Below are 26512 nucleotides of genomic sequence, written 5' to 3' on the forward strand. Positions count from 1 at the left end.
TCAATGTCTTTTGATTGGAGCATTTAGTCCATTTGCATTTATAATAATTATTTATAGGTATGTACTTATTGCCATTTAGCTAATTGTTTTCTGGCTGTTTTGTAGTTTCTCTGTTCCTTCTTTGTTCTCTTCTTTTATAATTTGATGATTTCCTTTAGTGCTGTGCTTAAAGTCCTTTGTGTTTTGTGTACCTAGGGCAGGTTTTTGCTTTGTGGTTACCATGAAGCTTACATACAAAGATTATAACAGTCTGTTTTAAGTTGATAATAATTTAAGTATGAATGCATTCTAAAGCTCTACATTTTTAGTCTCCTCCTCTTGTATTTTATGTTTTTGATGTCACATTTTACATCTTTTTATTTTGTATATCCCTTAACTAATTTTTGTATTTATAGTCATTTTTACTACTTTTAACCTTTATACTAGCTTTATAAGTGATTAATCCACCATTTTTACAACATTAGATTATTCTAACTTTTACTATATGTTTACCTTTACTAGTGAGATTTATACTTTTATATGTTTTCCTGTTATAATTAGTACCCTTTTCAGCTTAAAGAAGCTCCCTTAACATGTCTTGTAAGCCAGTTTTGTGATGATGAACTCCTTCAGCTTTTTCTTGTCTAAAGAACTCTTCATCTCTCCTTCAATTCTGAATGACAACTTTACTGGATAAGAGTATTCTTGTTTAGAAGTATTTCTTTCAGCAATTCAAATATATCATGCCACTCCCTTCTGGCCTGCAAAGTTTCTGCTGAAAAATCTGTTGGTAGCCTTATGGAGCTTCTCTTGTACCAACAAATTGTTTTTCTCCTGCTGCTTTTAAATTCTCTCCCTGTCTTTAACTTTTGACATTTTAATTATAATGTGTCTTGGTGTGGGTCACTTTGGGTTCATCTTATTTAGAACTCTCTGGGCTTCCAGGATCTGGACGTCCATTTCCTTCCACAGGTTAGGGAAGTTTTCAGCCATTATTTCTTCAGATATATTCTCTGCCCCTTTCTCCCTTTCTTCTCCTTCTTGGACCTCTATAATGTGAATATTAGTCCACTGGATGTTTTCCTATAAGTCCCTTAAGCCATTGTTGTTTTTGTTTCCTGTTTTTTTCTATTTGCTGCTCTGATTGGGTAGGTTCCACTGTCCTGTCTTTGAGTTCACTGATCCTTTCTTTACTTCGTCTAGTCTACTGCTGAACCCCCCTAGTGTTTTTTTTTCGGTTCAGTTATTGTATTCTTCAGCTCTGTGACTTCTATCTGGTACTTTCTTATATCTCTTTGTTGAAGTTCTCACTGTGCTCATCCATTCTTCTCCCAAGTTGGGTGAACATCTTTATGACCATTATTTTGAACTCTTTTCAGGTAAATCACTTATCTTTATTTTCTTAAGAACTTTTTCTGGGATTTTATCTTGTTCTTTCATTTGGAACATATTCCTCTGTTTCTTCATTTCCCTTGACTTTCTGTTGACTTTTATGCATTAGATAAAACAGCCACCTCTCCCAGTCTTGAAAGAGTGCCCTCGTGTAGGAGATGAACCTTATTGTTCAAACTTTCCCTAGCTCTCGGTTGTCTCTCAAACTTCTGTGATTGCCTAAGCAGTCTATCTTTAGTGGCTCCCAGTAGTTAAAGGTATGCCAAGACCTGTCAGTGTCCCAAAGGAAAGTATCTCAGCACCTAGATTCAGGCTGACTGGAAGCCAGACCCTCAGGCAGCAGATTTTTTTTTTAATTTATTTATTTTTGGCTGCATTGGGTCTTCATTTCTGTGCGTGGGCTTTCTCTAGTTGTGGCAAGCGGGGGCCACTCTTCATCACAGTGCGCGGGCCTCTCACTATCGCGGCCTTTCTTGTTGCGGAGTACAGACTCCAGACGCGCAGGCTCAGTAGTCGTGGCTCACGGGTGTAGTTGCTCCGCGGCATGTGGGATCTTCCCAGACCAGGGCTCGAACCCGTGTCCCCTGCATTAGCAGGCAGATTCTCAACCACTGCGCCACCAGGGAAGCCCCAGGCAGCAGATTTTAAAGTATGCAAATACTATACAGTCCTGTGGGACTACAAACGTAAGTCCCACTGGCCATTAGAGCCAGGCGATGTGGATATGTCCTCTGGGTAGCCGTTGCAAAAATGGGGGTGCTAAATGATTGTATAAGTTCCTTTCTGGGAGAAACCAGTTACCTGGAACAAGGCAGAAGGAGAGCACAAAGATGGCCTCCATCGTCCCTCAAATGCACCTTGGTGGGCTCCTAGATGAGTGCCAGACCAGAAGTCTGCTCCTCAGGCTGAAGCTCCAGGACAAGAAAATAGGCCTCTTCCTCAGAGCGACTGGGTGTATATTTCAGTCTGCTGTTTGTGCTGTGCCGTGGGGTGGTAGCCAGCCAAACGCATTCTCTCTGATTGTCATAGGCCTGTGAAGCTCAAGGATGCAAGCCTTTCTGGCCATGAGAGCCAGGCCATCAAGGAGTGTCCCCTGGGCACCAGACCGAAAACCTGGGGCACCTGTCACATGCAGAAGCTCGCCTCCAGGAGATACTGATGCTCTGAAGTATGCAGATGGAGAATGTAAAGCCAGTGCCCGTCTCCTGAGATCTCTGGAAAGGATTTCTGTAGGACCTTAGATGTGTGTCTAATTAGCACCCTCAGGCCACAGCCTATAGGCCTCTTTCATAGGAAGACTGGGCTCCTTGGACTGTTGCCTCATGCCATGCCCTGGAGGTGATGGCTGTTTAAAAACTCTTTCTCCCTTGGTTAGAGTTTTGTGGGACCCTTGAGCATAAGTCTCAATGGCCACCAGAGCCAGGTGGTCTAAAGGTGTTCCTTGGGGGGCAGCCACAAAAATCAGGGTGTTGGAGGGGAGGGTACAGGTTCCTTCCCGGGAGATACTAGCAAGCTGGCAGAGGAAGAGCGCAGATGGTGCCTGCCAGCAGCCTTCATCCCTAGGAAGAACCCTGCGGGCCCTTAGGTGTGTGTTAAATTAGATGTCTGCCCTCAGGCTGATGCTTTAAGGCAAGCAAATACGCCTCTTTCACATAAGGTCTGGGCCTCTTTCACATAAGGTCTGGACGCCTCTCAGTCAGCTCCACGCTGTTCTCTGGGGTAAGTGAGTCCAAACATATGAGCCCTTTAAGAGCTGTTTCTCCATTCATTATAGCCTGTGAGTCTTGTGGACACAAGCCCCGTTGGCTTTCCAAGCTAGACGTTTTGCGGGCTTGTCTCTCAGATGCAGGTCTTAAAGTTGGGGTGCCTTTGCTCCTCAGGGAGAAGCTCTGGACTTTAGATTCCTTCCTGATTGTGGGTCATCACACTGAGGGTAGAGTTTACGGCCAGATTGTGTCTCAGCCTTTCCTCTCTGCTTCAATGTGCTTTGCCTGATGTGTAGGAGTTGCTCAGCTAGTTTTTAGGGTTTTTCTTTCAGAGGAAATTGTTCCATATGTAGCTGTAGGTTCGGCATGTCTGTGGGAGGAGGCGAATTCAGGATCTTCCTACGTCGTCCTCTTGAGCCGGAACCCGCCCTTCTCTTTAAATAGGGAGTGTTGGCCACTGTGCTAAGTGCCAACTTCTCTTTTTAAGGCGCTGAACTGAGCACCAGGGATAAAATGGAAAAGAACAGACCAGCTCCCAGACCTCATAGGGCTTATAGGTTAGCAGGCAAAAATGGATGTTAGATTATTACATAATTGAGTAATAAATAGTTAGAACTGTGAGTTCTATGAAGCAGCAGAGTACTAATCAACTACCTAATAGGAGATTCCAACCTAGCTGGAGGGTGGGAAGGGTTTCTTGTGAGATTATCTGAGGCTCAGGACAGGGATTTGAAAGCTCTGGAACCTAGGCAGGTCCGAGGACCTGTGTCTCTTTCAGTGTCTGTGTGTAGATCTCCTCACCTTGTTTACCTTCTTGTGTCACTTGCCGTGGTCTCCTAGTCCATTTCTGGCCATCCTAATTCCCTCCATGACTAAGGGTTATGTCATGAGGGTTAAATGCCACTGACAAACAGTAATTGGTATACATTTAAGCACTCAATAAATTTGTCTATCAGGAGGAGTTTGGTCATAAAGGGAGATGGTAGATAGATTCAGAAGGGAAATGTGAGAATTCGTTTAGAATGAACAGTTTCGAGGAAGATAACAACTGAAAGGGGTGTCCTCCTTCCCATTCAGCTGCTAGAAAAAGAGGTTTTTTTTTTTTTTTTTGTGGTACAGGGGCCTCTCACTGCTGTGGCCTCTCCCGTTGCGGAACACAGGCTCCGGAGGCGCAGGCTCAGCGGCCATGGCTCACGGGCCCAGCCACTCCGTGGCATGTGGGATCTTCCCGGACCGGGGCACGAACCCATGTCCCCTGCATCAGCAGGCAGACTCTCAACCACTGCGCCACCAGGGAAGCCCCATGACTCATTCTTAATACTCTCTGATTTCCAACTTCAGAGTCTTGAGAGATGGAGAGAGACCCTAACTCATAGATCTCTGGCAAGCCTGGGCATGGATTTCCTTTGGGTGGTATCAGTTCTGATCCAGAAGCAGAGACTCAAGAGATGAGGGTGAAATGTTAAAAATATGGCTGCTTGGGCAGCAGAAAAAAAAAGCCTGGTAAAGAGCATGCTTTAATTCATTCAACAGGCACTGATTGTGCCAGATGTTGGGGTGGGTGTGGCCTGATCCACACACTCAGGAACTCTAGTTCCCTGATAAGGGAACAAACCAATAAACAGAGGCCTAGGGGCTAACAGTAAGGTGTGCAAAAACGAGGGCCCATTGAACCTTTCCCAGGGAACAAAGGCCTGAATAGTATCTGCAAAGGTGAGTCGGTTAGCCAGGAGAATGCAGGTTGGGCCAAGGTTGGGTTGGAAGGGGGATGCCAAGGGGACGTGTAGGATGGCAGGGGAAGCAGTGTGGAGCACATTTGTACTGCCCGGGAGTTTGGATGGCCGAGCAGAGATGGGTTTCTGTGCTGAGGTCAGGGATGAAGACATGCATTGGCGAGAGGCAGCCAAGGGGAGTTTGGAAGATGGCGTAGGGCAATGGTTCTTAGATTTTGACATGCATCAGAATCACCTGGAAGGCTTATTAAAACAGATCACTCGTTCTCTCCCCACCCCCCAGAGTTTCTGATTCAGGAGGTCTGAATTAGAATGCACTTTCTAGTAAGTTCCCAGGTGATGCTGGCCTAGAAATGACACTTTGAGAGCTGCTGAATTAGAGGAAGGCAGAAAGTAAGGAGACCAGTCAGGAAGCTGTTGCCGATGCCCAGATGTGAAAGGCAGCGGTGGCAGAGAAAAGGATTTATAGTGCCAGCCGCTGTGCTAATCCCTTTACATATAATCTCACATAATCCTTTTAACAACTCTGAAACACCACCCTTATTCTAGAGTAAGTGAAGCACAAAGAGACTAAATTCCGTGCCTGTGGTCGACGGGGCCACTGTGCCCAGGGTGTTAAGACACAAAGCCCAGGCTCTCAGCCACCACACTGGAACCAGCAGTGGTCGGTGACCGGCAGGGTGGCGGGGCCACAGCAAGGTAGGGGAGAGAAGCCTCCCGTGACTTCCAGGGTTCTAAAGGGGCAACAGGGCAACAGATGTCTTTGCCTAGAGCATGTTCATTGTGAGGGACCTCAGACTCGGGTTTGTTACTGGGGTTAAGACTCTATAGGGTGCTGTGCTCTTTCTGAAAAAATACAGATGTCCAGGAGACAACTGGATTTATGGGTCTGGGGCTCAGGAGGGAGGACCAGATTGGAGAGTTGGGAAGCATCATGGAGGTGGTCCGTTGTGAAACCCCAGGAAGAATAGGAGGCGGGAGTGGGTGAGGACCTCCCGAGCAGCCAAGGGGCAGGTGGAGATGAGGGGAAAGGTGAGCAGAGAGCAGAGGTGATGTCGGAGAGACACGGCGGCTGTTTCAGGAGGCGTGTGATGGAGTCACAGGTGCTGCAGAGGCCAAGGAAGGACAGGGGCGTGCCCAGTGGATTAACAGTCAGATCAGTGACGACCTCAACCAGGACAACTTCGGTGGACCAGTGTTAATGGGAGCTGGCAGGAGGCAGAGGGATGAAGTGATGGGCACTCTCCTTAGAAGCTTGTCCATCAAAGGAAGGAGGGTGAGAGCTAAAGCGATAAGGAAGCAGTAAGGATGTTGGAAATGGCAAGAGCTCAGATTATCGACGTGGCCAAAGGGGCAGGTGGTCGAAAGTGTTGGGAGGGCATCACAGAGGGTGACCAAGAGGGCATGACCCTGGGGATGTCTGGAGGGCATTGCAGGGGAGGGGAGGGGGGGAGTCAAGGGGGCTCAGCTGCGTATTTGTGGGGTAGACCGCTTCCATTGTTCTGGAGCAAATTTTAGCTCCTCCGGACGGGGCTGAAGTTAGCGGGTGAATGTAAAGGCGTATGAGGAAGCCCGGGCACTTACTCTTGCTGCGAGTAGGAAGCCTGGAAAAATCTGGCCCTTTGGAAGGCCTGGCTTTGGTGCCAGCTTTGCCTGTTGCTTATCTGCGGCATCTAGATCAAACGTTTGGCTTGTAAAACTTTTTATTCAAGGGATTGTCAAACAGAGAAAGGGCAGAGGTATTCTGGTGGAAAGACGGCGGGAGGTTCCGCTCTGCCCTTGTCCTGCTCTGCCTTGCCCGCCGTGTTCCCAGAAGTCCAGGGCTGCAGAGGCCTGGCCAGAAAGCTATCCGGGGTCACCTCCAGAGTCTATGGTCTCAGGCTGCTTCAAATGCCTCTAGGTAGGGAATACCCATGACCTTCATCTGGGGTGTGTTCACTGGTCAGCTGTCAGGCGTGCCAGGGAACAGACGCTCAGGGAGTAGAGGAGAGGCCAGCAAGCCTCTGACAAGGCTGCGCCAGTCTAAGCACATGGGGCAGCCTCATTCTTGCCCTCAGAGCTATGTCCTCAGGGAGGACTCAGGAACCACCGGCCCTGAGCCTGAGCTCTCTGTTAGTTCTTAGCTTTATCCTAGGTTCCTTATGTTCGGCTGAACAAGTGTCTCTTTAAAAATGACTTGCCTACAGGCACAGAGATCATCCTGGAAGAAAGTGCCCAGGGAAAGACTGGTGGGTTGGACTAAGGCGGCACAGACCACCTGGCCCTCCCAGTGCCCCTAGCAGGAGAGGCTGGGGGTAATGACTGGCTGGGATGTGGGCGTCAGCCGTTCCCTTCCCATCTGCACAGCTTGGAAGTGAGCACAAGAGGCATGAGCAATGAATTAAGCTTTTCAGAGAAAAAATACTCGAACCCAATCTACGACCACCTGGCAGGCCATGATCATTGATGCCCGAAGTAAGGACTCCTCATTGCATTGGCTTGAAGCAAGGACAGCCTTCAAGTACAGGTAGTTAACAGCACGCAGGATGGATTACTGAGCGATGGGACTTGAGGGGGCCTTTTACACTCACTCTTTGAAAGCCGGAGGTATACTTGACCTTGAAGTAAACAGATCTTTCACCTTTTTTTCTTAAGTAGCTTCTGGAAAATAAGCACTCTCTGAAATGGAGCCATTCGATGCTAAATTAGGAACGAGTTACGTGGAAGGGAAGCTCTTTGTGATGTCCTAACAGACTGTGTATAATAGGTAGGTTTCTGCTTCTCAGACAGATCTTCGTCTAGAGACACTTGAGGCTGTCGTGGTGGCGGTGATGATCTAAGAGACCACAGGTGGGGCTGTGACCAGGACGGGAAGAGGAGGCCCTCCCCTGAGGGTCTGAAAATCCTTCTCGTGAAGGGTGTGTCCGTCAAGAAGCAGATGTGAAGGCAGCAGGGGGAGTTCCAGCCATACCACCCGCACTGGCCCACGGGAAAATGGGGAGGTAAGCTCACCTACTCAGACCACGAAAGCACGGGCAGAAAGTTTCCCCTTAATCTGTGGTCCTTAAACTTGAATGTGCAATCAGAATCACCTGGAGACTTATTAAACAGATTGTGGGTTAGCTTCCGGTTCAGTGGCCCCGGCTTTGCTGTGCTAGCAAGTTCCAATGATGCGGATGAAGCCCCTGGCCAGGGACTCGGGTGCTGGGAACCACGGCTCCAGACCGATCACATAAGACAATCTGGACCATGGAAGTGATGAGGGCATGAGACCAGTTCCATTATAATAGCCATCTTTATTTGTAAAAATCCAGATATAAAATGTATTCTTTCAGTCTTTCCGAGTTTTCCTTTTTACAAAAACAACAAGGCACATAAAAACCTTCCCCGATGTTGTTCCCACAGACGGATGTTTCTCGGGCAGCCCTCCCCCCTCCCCCCCATATAGCTACATGCTTCATTCCGGGACATCTCGCTTCTTCCCCCACATGCTTCGGTGCTTTCCTACCAGGGTAGAATTCCGAATTCCGAGACTGAAGTACACAAAGAGGGGGTGGGTGGTGGGTGCAGAGTGTGTGGCGTGATGCTCCCCGGCGTGCAGGAGGGGGTCTAGTAGTAGGTCTCCTTCTCTACCCAGCCTGGGGGGGCCACAGAAAGAGAGAGAGAGAAGCGACAGTGAGTCTTCCTCCTCGGGAGAGGGCAGAGGGAAAGACAGACAGAATGGACCTTAGGGGAACAAAGCCAATGGCGGGGTGGGGAGTTTGACCCAAATTCAATCTGGGCCCTCAACTGTATTTATTTAAATGCTTTTAAGAGTAATGCGTTAATTGGAAAGATGGTTTTGATTTCTGACCACGTTTCCACTGCATCCTATTCGGTTTGTATTTGGTCAGTTCTGAAACCTCAACTGAGATCTCCATCCTGAAGATGGGCTGTGACTCAAGTCAGTTTACAGTTGGCTTCCAATGGACTTAGCCAAGCAGACTGACGGTGGAGGAGCCCAAACACTTCAAAGGAAACAAAGCAAAAGCCAGCGGCCCCACAGGCACCCCTCCGCAGCCCGCACCCCCAACTACAAATGCCTGTTCTTACCGCCAGGGCGTCGCCTGATGATGAGCTTTCGGACTTCGTCATACACAAAGATGAGAAGAGAGTAGGGGAAGGCACAGAACCACCAGGTAGGTCTGGAAGTAGAAGCAAGTGACAATTTATACGTGTACGCGCAACTCAAAGGAAAAAGAAACCGCACGCCAGCATGGTGATCACGAACTAATCAGCCTGAAAGGAGAAGCCAAGTACAGTCATGGGTAGCCGGCCGAGCACGGACACAGAACACGTGATGAAAACAGCCCGCTGCTGCGCGCTCAGGGCCCGGAGCGGCAGGAGAAAGCGGACTGCCACCTTCAGTTGGGTTTTCCATGAGAACTGGTTTGTAGGTCAGCTTAGATTTTTTTGTTGTTGACGATTCCAGAGCAACTGGACATTTTCTTTCTTCCGTTTCTAAAGTATTTAAGAAGCTCGCTCAAGTTTATCTGTCTGATGTCCTGGCACCTGAAGATAAAGAACTGCCGGTGTGGGTCACAACCAGTTGAATCATCCCCCGAATGTGGTCTCTGACAGTGGGGCAGTCAGGAGTGCGCTGAGTCCCAAACCTGGGGAACGAGAAGCTGAACCCTAGCAGAGATCCGAGGCCTTTGGGGGCCCAGGGGCTGCTGCCACAGCCCCCAGCCTGGAAACAGGCTCCCCAGGCGGCCTCCAAAGGAGGCTGACGCTTTCTTGACTACCAGCTTCCCGCAGCAACCACTGGAGGAAGACTGTCCCAAGACAGAGCTCTGGCATCTCCTCCTCCTCTTCCTGTCTCGTGTGTCCTCCACATGCTAGAAGATGACCTCGTTTGACTTGGGGACCCTTGTAATTAACTAAGCCACCTTCCACACTGGGCAGAACCTATTGGGAACAAGTTCTCTAGTCATAGCAAAAGATGCCCTGAGGCACCACCAGCCTGTTGTAGGCTGAGATTTTCCATTTGGGCCTTTTAGAGAGCTCTGATCCTCCTGGCCTCCTCTTAACAAACAATGGCCCAAGATGACAGGATTCACCTTGGATAAGACTTGCCCCTGTTTTGTGCCAGCTCTGTGCAGGGGGCTGGAGACACAAAGTCAAAACAGATGTTGTGGTCCATGCTCTGAAAATAACAATCTATGCGAGCAGAAGTGACAATAATGGCAAAGGAGGGCTGCTGCTGCACATGCCCAGGAGGGTGAGATCACATGGGGACAAGCCCTGAGGAAACCAACCTTGAAGAACGATCGGGATTGATGGGGTGAGAAGGGAACAGCCTTCCCAAACATGCAGGCAGAAGAGAAGTACTGAATTCACCTAACATAAGCCTGGATGGGTATAAGGCTAGGAAGACAGGCTGGCACAGTAACAAGACCCTGGATGCCAGGCTCCCCTTGCACCACAGATAGGCAGTCAGGGAAGCCAACAGGGTTTGGTTACTTTTGGGATGAGATCAGTGAGAGGAGGTGAAGGGCAACAGGCTAGTCGAGAGTCCATATGGGTCTGAGTGAGCATGGGAAGACTGATGTTTAGATCAAAAGCTTGACTCGTAGGGTCCCATTTTCTGTGGTTTAGCATATTTTAATAGGTTGCAGCTGCCTAACCTTAACCAGCTGGCAGACACCACAAACGCACTCAATGCTTCAAAACACTACTAGAGTTTGTGGCAAATCCTGTATGTGAAAAGTCAGGTGTATCAAAAGTGCAGTCATTCACCATGTCTAAGGCCAGTCTGGTTCTGGCCAAAGACTAGTGGTCAGTCTCCTCCGATCCTCCACCCATGATCTCCTAACACTACCCGTGCTCGACTGTAAAGTAAAAGGACCTCGGACCTGCTCCACCATTGTCCTTCGAGAGCAGAAGAGTCAGAGGCCCACAGAGGTGAGGGACTTGCCAGGCGACGCAGTGACTGGGTGGGCCAATCAAGACTGGAACCTGTGCCCACAAACTCCAGCATATCCCCCACTGGCCTCAAGACGACGGGGCTGTGGCCATGGGGGACCTGAGCGCTCAGTGCAGTTGGCTGGTGAGCAAGCCCAAGGGCCAGAGCCCGGCTGGCCCTAGTGACAGCAAATCCTAAGCACAGTCTGGGGATTTGCTGGTCTGCATTACTGAGTCAGCCTTTCCTCATTCTCCAATCCAGAGGAACTCTTGTACACATCACCCAAGAGTTCCCAAAATAACAGCTACTAACGTGTGTCATGAGAGGAAAAGCCACACTTACTATTTCCCACTTTCTGGAGCTAAAAGAGGATGCACTTACTTGAGGGGATACATCCTCAGGGCAACACCCATTCCAGGGCAGTAGGAAAGGAAAGCAGCAAGGGCCGTCTCTTCGAAGAGGCCAAATATTAAGATCTTGTTCCTAAAAAAACAAGGAGTGGGGAAAAGTTAAAAAACACGAACAGAAGTGTATCTTCTAATGCTACGTGTCAAATGGCAGGTCGATGTCTTTATGTATTATTAGTTGTACTTAGGAACCTGACTGAGGTCAGATGAAAAAACCTAGAAAACATTTTGCTTCCTCAATTTGCTCCACAAATAAGTTTCCAGAAACTCTGCCCTGGGTGTCAGGTGCTGGGCTTTTGGCAAAGGGTTTAGATGTCACCAGACCCCTTCTTTGAGCCAGAACCCCCTGACTGTGCCCTACTCACTTCATCCCCTGCTGGAAGACAGAATTCCTCCTGGTCTTGCAGATGACCAAGTCGGCCCACTGCACCACCACGATGCTGACAAAGAAGGCGGTGTGGCAGGTGAACTCCACGATCTTCCTCTGTTCGTAGGTCTGAAATGCATAAGGCAGACAGATGAGCATGCGTGTCCGGAGGCCATGTGGCCCCACCCCGTGGGGCTGGAGGAGCTCCGTCCAGCACTGGTCAGGCGGGCAGCCCTCACTCACCCACTGCTGCCCGTAGCTATCTTCCACGTCGTTGATCCAGCGGTCATCCCAGTCTACTCGGACGCCCAGCAGGTGAGTCGGGAGGAAGCCGTTCTCAGCCATAATCACAAAGTAAGTGAAGAAGCCCCCCAGGGCCTGGATCATACCTGAGAGGTTGGAAAGACAACTTGAATGCCAGGGCCTGGAGGAAGGTCTTGGTCACTCACAGGCTATGACCGGTGGGACGGACGACCCGGGACACACTCCTCGCTCACACCTGCTCCACTATGAGTCACTTTTTAGAGCTTAGAAGACGGTACCCGGGCCTTGCTCTTCAACACCCGTCTCTATTACTCGAGCATCTGCTTCTATAAGGGCATGACCCTTGGGGGTAAAAATCCATTTCCCTACATTTTAATTTCTGAAACATTGTGACTTTCCCTCCCGTGTCTCAACACGTTTGCACACCGCCTTTTTCCCAGCCGCTGTGGAGATCATGAAAGCGGCACTTTCTGACCTAATCTTCCCCCTCCCCCACTTTCAGGGTCGTTCTCCCCAGGACCCAATCCAATCACTATGCCCTCAACTTCCTGGGGTGGGATTTCATCCCACGCTCTGGACACAGTCTTCCTTCTGCTCAAAATTAGGCCTTTCTGGCCATCAGCCAATTACTTTGTTGTCAGCAACTGTCAAATTAATCTTTTCCACGTTTCCATAATGTACTAATCTGTCCCATTTTACCCGAGTGTTCGCAGTGATGTAACCCATGACTCCAGAAGAACAAGTTGCTAATGGTGGCTTCACCAAGTTTTCCTAAAGGCAGAGGATTTAGGATCCAAGGGTATTTTCACTGCCCACCGCCTAGACCACCTGTGAGCTGGTCATGCGCCACTGGTGGAACAGAAATCAAGCACTGGGGGTGGGGAGAGTGGGTGTGCGGAGTAGCCACTTGGCAGTGACCTATTAGCCAAACCTGCAAACTCTGGACAGTGAGTTAGGGTTTGCAGAGTCAAATGAGTGACAGATACTAGGCTTCCCCAGGAAAAGCCGCCTTTGAGTTAAGGAACTGTGCCTGGCACTGGACAGGCTCTGTGAGCAGGGGCATCCTCAGTCCTAGGGCAGATGAGCTCAGTCGCAGGTGCCCAGTCTAGAGAACTATGGGTTCTTGGCAGACGGCAAAAGATTTATTTTCACTTGGAAAGGAATCTAAAAAAAAATCCCCAGTCTCACCCTAGGTCATGGCTCATCCTAGATTTGAAAGTCACCCAACACTTGAAGTCTCAGAAGGCAGACACCACCCCTCCAGATACTTTAAATCTGCCGGCTCACCAATCTGTCCGTAGGCCATGCTGATCAACCGCTCGTTCACGAGTTTGTCCGTCTGGGGGTTTCTGGGCTGTCTCTTCATGATGTCGCTCTCAGCCTGCTCGTAAGCCAGGGAGATGGCAGGAACCTGGGGAGGAGGGGCGAGAAGGGATTTAAAATGATCAGAAACCAGCAAGCTGATGTTGTGAACCTTTTGTTTTAAAATTCTTGCCCTCCCTTTAAAAAATGTTTTTCATGGGCTTCCCTGGTGGCACAGTGGTTGAGAGTCTGCCTGCCGATGCGGGGGACACAGGTTCGTGCCCCGGTCCGGGAAGATCCCACATGCCGCAGAGCGGCTAGGCCCGTGAGCCACGGCCGCTGAGCCTGCGCGTCTGGAGCCTGTGCTCCGCAACGGGAAAGGCCACAACAGTGAGAGGCCCGCGTACCGCAAAAAAAAAAAAAAAAAGTTTTTCATAACATGAGATATTATGAGTCCCACTTTCAAAAAAAAAAAAAAGGGGGCAAAATTATACAAAAGGGAAGATTTCTATCTGATAAATAGATGTCGTCAGCCGTCTTGAGGAATGATAACACTCAGTCTTTGATGCTGAGGCTGCCACACGTTGGAAATGTCACTACCGAGAATTTCTTTTCCTTACAGTGGCCACGGGGACCCAGAGAGCACAGCGGTGCATGCTAATGCCACACCTTAACACTATGATGTGTGGAAGCCGTGACAGTCACTCACCATGTCTGTTCCCAAGTCGATGCAGAGGATGGTGACAGTCCCCAGGGGTAGTGGAATGTTGGCAATAATAAATATCAGGAAGGGGGTGATCTCTGGAATGTTACTGGTGAGGGTGTAGGCAATGGATTTCTTCAAGTTATCAAAAATCAGACGACCTACGAAAGCAAAAGACTGTTTTTACTGTAGAGCTTAACAGGAGGGACCAGATCCTGCACACACCCCTTAAGCGCACAGACACGGACACGGCTCGGCAGCATCCGGGTGAGGTTTTGGTGGTCGCTTTACACGCAGCACGCTCACCTTCCTCTACTCCAGTCACAATTGAGGCAAAGTTGTCATCCAGGAGAATCATGTCGGCAGCTTGCTTGGACACATCTGAGCCAGCAATCCCCATGGCAACCCCGATGTCAGCCTTCTTCAAAGCCGGAGAGTCATTGACACCGTCGCCAGTTACAGCCACAATGGCGCCCTGCCGGAAAAAGGAGGGATGCGGGTTAGGAATCGTGTAGTCTAGCGATGGGTATAAGGGAGGTGCAGCCTCCAGTCGCCTCTCAAGACAGACACTGCTCCTTTCCCACTGAGACTCTACAGAGACGCGGAACCGTCTCAGCCAGGAATGCACACAGCCAGAGTCCAGGAGTGACAGCAGATGTGTCCCTTACCTTGTTCACAAGGGCTACTCCAAGTCATGACTTGGGTGAGTGGCGCTTTGGAAAGCCCCCCCACCCCCACCCCCAGGTCTTTCCCAGGTCTGGGATGCGAGTCTCCTGGACAGTCACATCTCCAGTGTACACATTAGGACCCTGCTCTGCTACTCCAGGCGAGTGCCGAAGCTCCGGCCGTGGGCCACAGCGAAACCCTGTGCAGTGGAGTCCCTGTCTCGGCTGAGCCGTGAGCCAGTCACCACCCTTCTCTCTATGCCTGGAGTGTCTCACTGGCACGTGTATACCGAGACCGAGAGAAACTGGCTCATGTTTCCACCACTGTTGCTTTGTTTTTTGTTTTTACTGGAACTGCCTTCACCGAGGTCAGTGGCGCCTGAAAGAGCCCGGCCCCGGCTGTGCGCTGACCTGTCTCTGGCAGCCTTCCACAATGATGAGCTTCTGCTGCGGAGAGGTCCTGGCAAACACGATCTCCGTGTGGTACTTCAGAATGTCATCCAGCTGCTCGGAAGTCATGTCCTTCAGATCACTCCCATGTACCACGCAGGCCTTGGCATCCCTACCATTAGGACCGAAAGACAAGTCACCTGTCACGTCACCAGCACGGTGCTCATCCCCAAGAAGGAATGTTGCCACACTACGCAGAACACTTCGTAAACACCACGAAGCCAGAGGGAACTGTCCCCATTGTGTATTATCTGTGCAGTGTTTTACAGGTTACAAAGCATTTTCATATATATTATCTCATTCAAGACTCACAATAATCACTGGGCAGGCCTGCCTCTCATCTTCCTTTCCCCATCTTTATAAGACGCATTGAAATAACATAACTAAGTTTTAGGCGGTGACAGAGCTGACGGAAAACCAAACCCAAAGTAGGGTTTGGCTGGGGGTGAGTGGGGGCGGCCCTAAACCTGAACAAAACATTAAAAACAAAGTTGTCTCAAGTTATCTATTCTACTTTATTACCAAGATCTCCCTTTCTGGCCTGAGCTACCTGGACAATGGTGCCTTGCCCATTTTATTTTGTTAGTGTGGACCTGAAAATGACAAGGTGCTGGGTGCAGGGCCGTGTGCGCAGTGGTTAACAGTGTGAACGCAGAAGCTAGACTGCCGAGTGTACTGCGTGACTCGGCCTCGGCCTCCCTGCTCCGCAAGGTGGGAGTATCACCTACCTTCGCAGGTACCGCAGCAAGTGCTTAGAACGGCAGGCACCATCTAAGTGTTGCTTATGGTGACCGCTCTTATTGAAAACCCTCCCTAGGAACAAGGCTGTTTTCTGGCACTGGAGGGGCGTCCCTAACCCAGAGCAAGCCTAGAAGAAAACTGTGTAGAACCAAGCTGAAGATGCCCAACTTCCAGCACCTGCACGTTCAAGGCAACAGGGGTCTGACCTTCCTGCCTTACCTGGGGTTCACCTGGCTCACTGGAATGTTGAGGCGGGCAGCGATGTCTTCTACAGTCTCGTTTCCTTCCGAGATTATGCCCACACCTTTGGCAATGGCTTTGGCTGTGATTGGATGGTCTCCGGTGACCATGATGACCTGTGACAAGGAAGAGGACGATTTATTGAACGCAGCTGCCTAGCAAATGACCTTGAGAAGTCTTACGAGTACGCAAGAATAAATGTCAAGGATGATTCGGCTTGTAATATCAAAGGGAAAGAAATGCAAATATAAAACCGATAAACACGAACTAGCCCGAAATATAGACGTGAGTTCACAGAAGACACAAAGCAATACCCAGCTTTCATCTTGGCGCACAATCACACAGAGTAAACAGTATCTTTGTCCTTTTACACCATCACAGAAAAATACTCAAATTTACTGAAACCACCAACAACAAAAAAACGATAAACATCTGATGCTGGTGAGTAAAGGGTCAGCATTCTGAAACTGGCCCAATCTGGAGGGAAAGCAGTAAGTAACAAGAATTCAAATCAGTCACTGCTCTTTCTGACCCCAGATTATATTTAGAATACAGTCGAGGTGGTAGGAGGATAATTTTTACAAAGTTTTCAGGGCAGTAGTACTCATGAGAATGAGAAGGCGGAGAATCAAACAGCCAGCAACAAGACAGACCACACGAACTACACTGAACCACGCTGTATCAGCGCACCTGAACAATACTCTGCAACTTAAGACCAATACAGAGTACACCAAACATTCCTTCCAAAACCAGTTAACTGAAAACACACAACACATGCCATTCACTGCATGAAGTGTATTAATTTAGAACAAGGCAAATATTTCAAAATAACACTCTATGACATAAATCACAGCAAGATCCTTTTTGACCCACCTCTTAAAGAAATGGAAATAAAAACAAAAATAAACAAATGGGACCTAATAAAACTTAAAAAGCTTTTGCACAGCAAAGGAAATCGTAAACAAGACGAAAAGACAACTCTCAGAATGGGAGAAAATATTTGCAAACGAAGCAACTGACAGAGGATTAATCTCCAAAATATACAGGCAGCTCATGCAGCTCGATATCAAAAAAACAAACAACCCAATCCAAAAATGGGCAGAAGACCTAAATAGACATTTCTCCAAAGAAGACATACAGACTGCCAACAAACACATGAAAGGATGAGCAACATCACTAATCATTAGAGACATGCAAATCAAAACTACAATGAGGTATCACCTCACACCGGTCAGAATGGCCATCATCAAAAAGTCTACAAACAATAAATGCTGGAGAGGGTGTGGAGAAAAGCGGAACCCTCTTGCACTGCTGGTGGGAATGTAAATTGATACAGCCACTATGGAGAACAGTGTGGAGGTTCCTTAAAAAACTACAAACAGAACTACCATACGACCCAGCAATCCCATTACTGGGCATATACCCTGAGAAAACCATAATTCAAAAAGAGTCATGTACCACAGTGTTCACTGCAGCTCTATTTACAATAGCCGGGACATGGAAGCAACCTAAGTGTCCATCGACAGATGAATGGATAAAGAAGATGTGGCACATATACACAATGGAATATTACTCAGCCATGAAAAGAAACGAAATTGAGTTATTTGTAGTGAGGTGGATGGACCTAGAGACTGTCATACAGAATGAAGTAAGTCAGAAAGAGAAAAACAAATACCGTATGCTAACACATATATATGGAATCTAAAAAAAAAAAAAAAAAAAAAGGTTCTTCAGAACCTAGGGGCAGGACAGGAATAAAGACACAGACGTAGAGAATGGACTTAAGGACACGGGGAGGGGGAAGGGTAGGCTGAGACGAAGTGAGAGAGTGGCATGGACATATATACACTACCAAACGTAAAACAGACAGCTAGTGGGAAGCAGCCACATAGCACAGGGAGATCAGCTCGGTGCTTTGTGACCACTTAGCGGGGTGGGATAGGGAGGGTGGGAGGGAGATGCAAGAGGGAGGGGATATGGGGATATATGTATATGTATAGCTGATTCACTTTGTTATACAGCGAAAACTAACACAACACTGTTAAGCAATTATACTCCAATAAAGATGTTAAAGGAAAAAAAAAGTGCCTATGTAACTTTGTTGAATATGTTAAACCATACTACTTTTAAATTTATTTTATTAAAAAAAAAAAAACTTACCAAGTCTTCTGCTCTTTTTAATTTGCTACATTACATTTCCCTTAAAAAGCTGATTTTTTTTTTTTTTATTCCCTCTTCTGCAGTTTACACCAACATTTTAATACCAGTTGGTCTTCTCTGGTGGTAACTAAAAAGCTTTGGAGATGAGAAATTGATACTCCAGGTGAGAAACACCAGCTGCCACATGGACCCCACAAGGCAACGTCACTAAGTAGGGTGCCCCGAGCTGCTGAGAGGTGATGCCAAAAAGGGGGGCGGGGCATTACCTTAATTCCAGCACTTCGACATTTGCCCACGGCATCAGGGACGGCAGCCCGTGGTGGGTCGATCATGGAGATGAGGCCCACGAAGCAGAGATTATCAACAGGGAAATTCACATCATCGGTGTCAAACTGGAAGCCTTCGGGAAACTGTTCATCTGGCAGGGAAAGGTGGCAGAAACCTGCAGGAGGGCAGGGAGCCTGTGAGGACTTCTAGTAACAGAGGCAGCAGCAGGACAGCGACTTATTATTCACTTAGTTTGGAAGGTTTTTTAAAGTCTACATTTATAACCAAGTGAGTTTTATCGATCGTTTATGAATGACACAGAATGCCTAGAAGAAAAACTGTGCAAAAGACAGACTCCATCACTAAGCCTCAGAGGAAGAGGCTTTGTTCAATGTAGAGCAGACTGACTCTTGCACCAGGGTTTCCGGCTCCTAGACCTGCCCACTCAGTTACTGAGACGTGGCACGTCATGTCATTATTTGTCTCCACTTCGGTCTCTGGGAAAAATCAAGGCCACATCTCTGCTCACTGTTCATCTAACCAAAGTATACCGCTGAGCACCCACGTGGGCCATCGTGCCAGCTTCTTTGAGGATAAATGCAGATCAGACACGTTCTGCCCAAGGGGTTTATATCTAGTATTACTGTTCACACAAGAATCATGATATTCAGGATATTTCTTTCGATGTTGTGTGAAGGTTACAGTGTACTTTAAAGTGGTATCAAGTGGAGTTCATATAAGAGAGGCTGCTTCTACTCTGGGGTGGGAGGTGCAGAAACAAAAACCACTTAAGAGCGACCCTTCAGTTGGATAGACTTAAGACACCTCAAGTTAGACGAGAGCAGGTAAGAACATGAGTAAGGGACCAGTGCTAAGTTACCCAAACTAAGAACAGAAGAATTACATCAATAACGAATTTTTATCTGTCAGCCTACAAGATTATAAATGCCACTTTCTCAATGACACAGTGGGTGAATGTACTTCTAATCCGAGGTGGCTGACAGAGCAGGAAGGACAGGTGGCATCCTGGGCCCTGAGTTTACCGTTCATCTAATTTATGCGCTGGTGGCACAAGTGCCCGTGTAAATTCACAGCCATTCCGTGGCAGTCAGGAAGTGGCTTTATTCTAGATGCCCTAGGGAATTCCTTTTCATTTCATTAAGTTTACAGATCACGGGCACAGCAACAAAAGCCAGATCATAAAACTCTTTTCCCCTCTTTTTTTGAGCAAACAGAACTGACCAGCACGAGACCAAAGGTCAAAGTCAGAAGCAAACCAGCAGCATTTTGCTGCCCAGTGTCTCCAGCGCTTATTGTTTTCAAAACAATAGGGGGCAAGTAAAGGGAAGTTAACGAGAAACAGAGGTTAACCCAGTAACTTGCAATCGTCTCCCAGACTTGTTTGCGGCCCTGTTGCCAGGCTATCTGCATACCCAGGACGCGCTCTCCAAGACCACCCAGCTCCAGGTAGGCGTTCTGAAAGGCGTCCTTCAGCTCCTCGTCCAGGGGCTGCTCCTTGCCGTGGATGAGGATGGAGCTGCAGCGGTCCAGGATCCTTTCCGGGGCACCTTTCATCACCAGCAGGTGCCGGGGCTCAGCTGTGTTGGGGTTCTTGTGGATGGACAACTGTGAAGGATGGTGGAGATGCAAACGATGGACGGCTGGGCCGGACAGCCCAGGGAGGGAATTTTTTTCTTTTTTTGGCCGCGTCGCGCAGCTTGTGGGATCTTAGTTCCCCGACCAGGGATGTAACCCAGGCCCCTGTTAGTGAAAGGGTGGAGTCCTAACCACTGGACCACCAGGTAAGTCCCTAGTAGTTGTTTTCAAAAATATCCAAGATGCCCTATTTCTGAACTTTGAAGTGTCTCGCACCTTGTAACACACTTTGAATGCTACAGAAGAAACAAACGTGGCGAGGTGCTCATACATCCCTGACACGTGTTCATGTACACGATTTTTCCGAAGAAAATTCAGAAAAGGGACTGGCACACGTGTGTGCACCTGCAGCCCCACCCAGCCCCTCTCCAAACGCCCACACCCACTCCAAGCGACAAGTGAGAATTCAAAAGGGCCCGGACGACGTATTAGAAGAGGCTTCATTTATCCTACTAATACTCAAATAGATTAGGATTTTCTATACGGAGGAGTCAGGGTAAGATGTAAAGTTAAAGCATTCATAAAGGCTGTGACTCATTCGTTTCTAGAAAGCAGTTCAGCGTGGAAAATTCCAAAAGGGATGATGGATCTTTTTCCAGCGTATGTCCTTCTCGTCTGTCCCCTCGGGCCCCCCACAAGCTCCCCAGACCCTCAGACCTGGTACTTGTTGGTGGAGTTGAAGGGTATCTCAACGATCTTGGTGTATCTCTCTCTCATCTCCTTCACAGAACCGCAGCACAGCTCAATGCACTTCAGGAGCGCGGACTCGGACGCATCGCCTGCAACAGCCCGCTGTGAACAGAGACGCCTCTGTTAGTCACCCTGAAAGCGCTCTACCCAGGCATCCCTGAAAGCCAGAGAAGACTCAGAATGTCTTCCCACCCATCAGGAGGAGAGGGGAGCTGGCAAGGAGGAGCACAGTTGTGGCGAGTGACCACGGCGTCATAGCCCCTAAGCTCCAACCTCCTCCTTGCCAGCCTCCTGGCCTCCCACCCCACCCAGAGGCCCCCCCCCAAACCGGCGCAAGAAGGTGTCACCTACGCTTGGGAGAAGCACAACACACTCTTCCAGCCTACTCCGGCCTTTTTTTTACCTTCCCTGGGCCTGCTGAGAAGTCTCAAAGCCGACCATTCCCAACCACCTATTTCTAGTTATGAATCTGAAAATACAGAGTGAGAATGTAAATATTTACGGTACCCTTCACTGCCCTGCAATTTAAAAAAGAAAACGCCTTGGGTTCTCAGGACGGCGGGCAAGCTGTCTGTGTCAAGGGCAAAACAGGACTTCACATTCTAAACTAATTCAATTGTGCAGGATTGTCTGGGCCTGAACGATACGAACTGAAAGCTATTATTAGCTCCAACGGTAATGTAATCAGCCACCATTTTAGTTAATGCGTACATGTTCGGTAACACATATATTTTGTGAGATACACTGTAACACTTATGTTTTGACACACTAAAAACATTTTCGGCTACAGCAAACTTTTACACAGATAAACATTTTAGAACTCTGGCATGCCAGGCCGCATGTGCAAATAGCAAGTTTATGCTCATTTACAAATATAGTAGCCCTGTTTAACGAGAAATCTGGTGAAGTTTGGTAAGAAGCATGAAATAAGTGGGATCACTTTAATAAAGGCCAGTTACTAAAGCAGAATAGGGCTGCATGCCTTTTTTTTTTTTTTTTTTTGATAATGCCACTAATGGCATTATCCCCCTGAAATAACTTAGAAATAACATCTCATGCTACCTTTCTGGAGCTTTTAAATGAGCAAGACTGGATATTTATGAGTCCCTGTGCTCAAAGACTAGAAAATTTCCACTTTGAGGTAAGAAAAACGATGAAGCTGGCATCTCAAGTTTTATCCCAAGATCAACAACATCCTCCTCAAAACAACATCAATTCAATGCCAAGAGAATCTCCTTTAAAGAATAAAGGAATCCTATCTTCACAACAGAAGCCATCTCGGTTCCGTCGGAGCCACATTCTCTTCGACAACCCAGTTTCGACCCAGAACCACCACAGGCAGCTTTGGGGAGAGGGAGCCGCCCAGAGGGCCCCATGCAGCTCCTCTTGTCCGCAAGGACCTTGTGCAGCTTGTGACCTTTCTGGGACCAAGTCTTTACTGGGCCACACAGAAAAATCTCTCAGTCATTTCAAATTTCATGCAAATTCCACCGGGCTACGCTTAGCTTATTTCTGCAACATTAGTAGCCAGCTAAGAACAAATAAGATAAGAGAAATAACTGAGCTATTTTAAGAAAATAAATGGCTTAAGGGATTGACTGGAATCTGCTGTATCCTAATATGCAAATGCAATTCTTAAGTCACAAAAGTAGCCCTCACTGTCTGCTAGGTTAGGTGATCATCACATAAACTCAAAAGAGGAGTAAAGCTGGATTTTACTAATTAGGTTTTTCACCAGTAAAGATTGCCTCCCACCTCCTCCAACTCCTCTCTGGTCAGTTTTTACTGTATATTCCACTTTTACTGACCTATATTGACCGCAGGGTACTCAAAGTGTTTGGGGTCTACAGGCAACACAACTCAAGTTACACATAGCAAAGCAGCCCATGGACCATTCCAAGTGTCCCAATTACTCTACAGCCCCCAAAGGTCACGTGCTCTTCAAACAGAACCCTCAGGTGGTGGTTCTTGGGTGGCATCTGCACACCTCAAAGGCAACCTTAACAGAACTGCTGAGCCGACCTTCAGGATAGGCAGGTTCTCCTGGTTAGCCTGGAACACGGCCCTGTTACAAAGCCCTGCAATTCTGGACAGAGCGAGCCAGGTGGCCGAGGTCTTGTCGAATGAGACACCTGGTGGAAGCAAAAAGAGGAAAATAATGCACTGGCTTTGTACTAAGGGCCCACAGAGATGTGAGGTGACACATCTCATTTCCCAATGAACAAAACTAGTCAGGTTTTAGGCATTTTCCAACCATGTTTGTACTGACATGCAAACAAAACCCCAAAAGACAAAAAACCTAAACCATCTAAAACCCTGACTCTTTACCAAATGATAAAAAGCAAGCAAGCAGGTAGGCTCAGGTGTGGGCCGGGCCCTGGTCTTACCACTCTGATTCTCCGTCGTGTCGGCCTCGTGGATCTGATTGTCGAACCACATGTGGGCCACCGTCATCCGGTTCTGGGTCAGGGTTCCAGTTTTGTCTGAGCAGATGGTGGACGTGGACCCCAAGGTCTCCACAGCCTCCAGGTTCTTCACTAAGCAGTTCTTCCTGGCCATGCGCTTGGCGGTCAGGGTCAGGCACACCTAAAGCGTTGGGGCCAGATTACTTCTAACTTGACCAGGCGGCTGTTCCATACTAACTCTGGCGACCCTCTAACATGGGAGAAATTTGCCTAAAACTAAATCTCTCCAAGCTTCCTCTGAAGTTGGAGGAAATAATAATGGTAACGTGTACGTGGGGCTTCCCCCACCCCTCTCCAAAAAGCAGACTATTAAGAAAAGTGAAAATATCCAGGATGTACCAGTCTGTTTTCCCTACTTACCCCCAAGTTCTTCTCCTTTCTGTGCTACACTGTTCTGGATCATGTGATAAAATTCAAGGGGAAAAAAAGTATGCTTCTGGGTTACTATCTTCCGTATAAAAACATGCTGAGGTCTTTTCACTGTCTAACCCTACCAGGTGGCTCTGAAGAAAACCCACATACAAACACATGCAAAAAAAACCTAAGTCGGCAGCCCCCGCAGTCCCTGAGGAAAGCGTAGCGGATGACTCTCACACTCAGGCAGGCCGTCAGAGCGAGCAAGCATCGCCTTCCCCAAGCCTCTTACCGTGACGGTGGCCAGCAAACCTTCTGGCACATTGGCTACAATGATGCCGATGAGGAAGATGACGGCCTCAAGCCAGGTGTACTCAAGGATCAGAGAAAGGATGAAGAACGACACGCCCAGGAACACGGCCACACCCGTGATGATGTGGATAAAATGTTCAATTTCCGCGGCAATGGGAGTCTGGCCCCCTTCCAGCCCAGAAGCGAGCGTGGCGATTCTGCCCATCACGGTGCGATCCCCCGTGTACACGACAATGCCACGTGCAGTACCTTAAAAGGAGGAGGAGGGGGAATTGTACTAAATTTTACCAATGAAGCCGCAGAATCTGCACAATTACCTGGCAGGGTTTAAAAAAAAGAGACAGAAACACACATGTTTTTAAGGGCCGGCTCCTTGGTGGTACACGCCATCTGTTCTAAACTATAGGGACTGTAGCAAAGGGATTTCTCTCCATTAGCAGGACAGCGGCTCCGAACCCCATGCTAGCTTAGCACTGCCAACAGAAGAGGCACGCAGAGGTGGAGAGAAGAGGGAAAAAACAGCCCCGAGGCCTCCTGGGTCTTCCTGCCAGCAAGTCAACTGCTTCTGCTCTGTGCCTAACTGAAGTGGTCAGAAATGGGGCCAATAAGACAAAAAGAGAAATCGTGGCCGTGGGTTTATTTTGGTGGTGGTTGTTAATGCCCAAAATAAATGCCACGCCGTGCTGAAGAGTGCTTGAAAACGGTCTACCTTCAACGCAGTTGGTTGAAAAAAAGGCAATGTTCCGTGTCTCCAGGGGGTTTTCATTGGTGAAGTCCGGAGACCTGGTCTGCGGTTCTGATTCTCCAGTGAGTGAGGAGTTATCCACCTGCCCGTGAGAAAAGTAAGACGCGTCATGTGAGCAACACGAGCCTCATCCCGGGCTGCTGGCCCACTCAACTCACTCTGTCCGGAACTGTGGAGACTCTGTTTAAACCTACCTTGCAGCCGTTCGCAGAGATGATTCTGAGATCAGCAGGGATTCGATCCCCTCCTTTCACTTCCACCAGATCCCCAACGACAACTTCTTCTGCATTTATGCTCATTTTTTCACCATTTCGAATCACGAGGGCTTGCTTTTGGAAGGAGAATACAGTTTACACCATTCCATCAGATAAAAACCAATACCAGCAAGAAGGTAGTGTCAAAATTACAAAATGATCTGTAATCCTAATTATCTGAATGTACAGCAAAGATATCAGTCTGTTTACTTATACAAGTTACAGAAGCTTGCTCGAGTTATCTATGAGGCAGTCCGCACGTTGCCATCGTGCTGTGTACATTCAGAGGGAAGACACGCACTTTTTGGGGTATAAGAAAAACAGATCTGGTTTTGGGTGTGGGGAGAAGGCATCCCCCTCTCTCTGATGGAGCCACTGAATATTTGGAAAACCTTAACTTCACACCAGCTCACATTCTTGGGGCTGTCAAGTCACCTGATGGGGAAGGACAAAGCGGCAGGTACCTGAGGAACCATGTTTTTGAAGGACTCCATGATCTTTGAGCTTTTAGCTTCTTGATAATAGGAGAAACACCCAGTTATGATGACGACGGCAGACAGCACCACACCAAGATACAGCTGGGACAGAACAAACAAGTTAGGATGCATGGCTCTTGGTAAAGAATTGGGAACATTCAGTTAATTTTCGACTGAGTAAAAACCAGACTTTTAACAGAGATCAAGGCTTCAGAAATACAGAACTCATGTCTTCATGTTTATCTTCCGCGAGACGGTGTACAAGAGTGTCAGAAATGGAGTCACACTGACGCTTGGTCACTAGCTTGACAGACTTTGGGAAATATTCTCCATGAATCAGTTTCTCCTGCTTTATTAAAGAAAGATATTTTCAAAACAACTTGTGACTTCTGAAGAACGGCTACCAAACATTTCTGGACGTGTGTAATGTTCCAATATTAAAAGCTGTGCTCTTCCGCTCAGTGGCAGCAAGACCTGAGCCAGGGCCCGAGCAGAGCTGCTTGTTCACAGAAACATCATGCAGGGCAGAGGCCCAGCTTGGAAGAACATCTACACACAGGGCAGGAGATGGGAGAGAGAACTTGAAACGAAGAAGGAAGAACGGATGGGCCTTGAAGGCAATCGTTGCTGATGCTACTTTTCCCCAGTGTTTAAAACCATCAAGTAACCAGTGGTAACTGAAAATAAGTAGGTGGCAAAGACAGAGGATACTTTATGCATACCTAATAATCCAAATTAGAAACGACGGCACTCACATTATCATTTTGAGGTTCCTCTTCTGTAGCAGCTTGGATGCCATAGGCCAAGAAACAAAGAATTGCTCCAATCCACAGCAACATTGAGAACCCCCCAAACAGCTGCCGACAGAACTTGATCCACTCGGGGGTTGTGGGAGGAGGAGTGAGGGCGTTGGGACCGTCTCGGGCCAGGATCTCAGCAGCTCGGGCAGTTGTTAAGCCCTGAGAAATAGAGGAACATAAATAAGACAAACTGCTTCAGGACTTACAAGCTAATATAGCCACCTGACAGCTGGGAAGCTGCAATAAAAGAGTTGAGGAGAAAACTAAATGTCCCAGGGCAATGTAGAAGCTGGAAAATTCTGATGATTCCCCGCCTAACCCCCGCCCACGTCTGCAACGGTTCAGGCAGACAACAGCCCAAGTTTCCTGAGGAACCTACAACACCCAAACTAAAATTCTTTTAAAATTGATCCACGGACAGACTGGAATCTGGTCCGGTCTCTTCCGAGTTTTAGATAAGG

The 26512-nt window shown here is 48.1% G+C and overlaps 1 protein-coding gene and 1 long non-coding RNA gene across 2 annotated transcripts in view; one reads left to right on the plus strand and one right to left on the minus strand.

Moving 5' to 3' along the window:
- LOC109547358 (uncharacterized) overlaps positions 1 to 8170 on the plus strand; it is a 98495-nt gene extending 90325 nt beyond the window's left edge. Inside the window, exon 3 of the long non-coding RNA XR_002173108.3 lies at positions 7576 to 8170. This is a non-coding gene — a long non-coding RNA (uncharacterized lncRNA). The remainder of the gene's footprint in view (positions 1 to 7575) is intronic.
- The window catches only part of ATP1A1 (ATPase Na+/K+ transporting subunit alpha 1), a 33148-nt gene continuing 14701 nt past the window's right edge, over positions 8066 to 26512 (minus strand). The window contains exons 4-23 of the mRNA XM_004319853.4: positions 26007 to 26210; positions 25240 to 25353; positions 24716 to 24850; positions 24486 to 24603; positions 23757 to 24025; positions 23033 to 23231; positions 22668 to 22777; positions 20613 to 20747; positions 19733 to 19925; positions 18299 to 18474; positions 15852 to 15988; positions 14853 to 15003; positions 14083 to 14251; positions 13783 to 13937; positions 13059 to 13182; positions 11751 to 11896; positions 11506 to 11636; positions 11115 to 11216; positions 8882 to 8973; positions 8066 to 8427 (exon numbers count right to left, since the gene is read on the minus strand). Of these exons, the coding sequence (XP_004319901.2) occupies positions 8399 to 8427; positions 8882 to 8973; positions 11115 to 11216; positions 11506 to 11636; positions 11751 to 11896; positions 13059 to 13182; positions 13783 to 13937; positions 14083 to 14251; positions 14853 to 15003; positions 15852 to 15988; positions 18299 to 18474; positions 19733 to 19925; positions 20613 to 20747; positions 22668 to 22777; positions 23033 to 23231; positions 23757 to 24025; positions 24486 to 24603; positions 24716 to 24850; positions 25240 to 25353; positions 26007 to 26210 (2889 nt within the window). The 3' untranslated portion in view covers positions 8066 to 8398. The remainder of the gene's footprint in view (positions 8428 to 8881; positions 8974 to 11114; positions 11217 to 11505; positions 11637 to 11750; positions 11897 to 13058; positions 13183 to 13782; positions 13938 to 14082; positions 14252 to 14852; positions 15004 to 15851; positions 15989 to 18298; positions 18475 to 19732; positions 19926 to 20612; positions 20748 to 22667; positions 22778 to 23032; positions 23232 to 23756; positions 24026 to 24485; positions 24604 to 24715; positions 24851 to 25239; positions 25354 to 26006; positions 26211 to 26512) is intronic.

This window comes from Tursiops truncatus, chromosome 1 (genome assembly GCF_011762595.2).
Source record: "Tursiops truncatus isolate mTurTru1 chromosome 1, mTurTru1.mat.Y, whole genome shotgun sequence".
Taxonomy (NCBI): Eukaryota; Metazoa; Chordata; class Mammalia; order Artiodactyla; family Delphinidae; genus Tursiops; species Tursiops truncatus.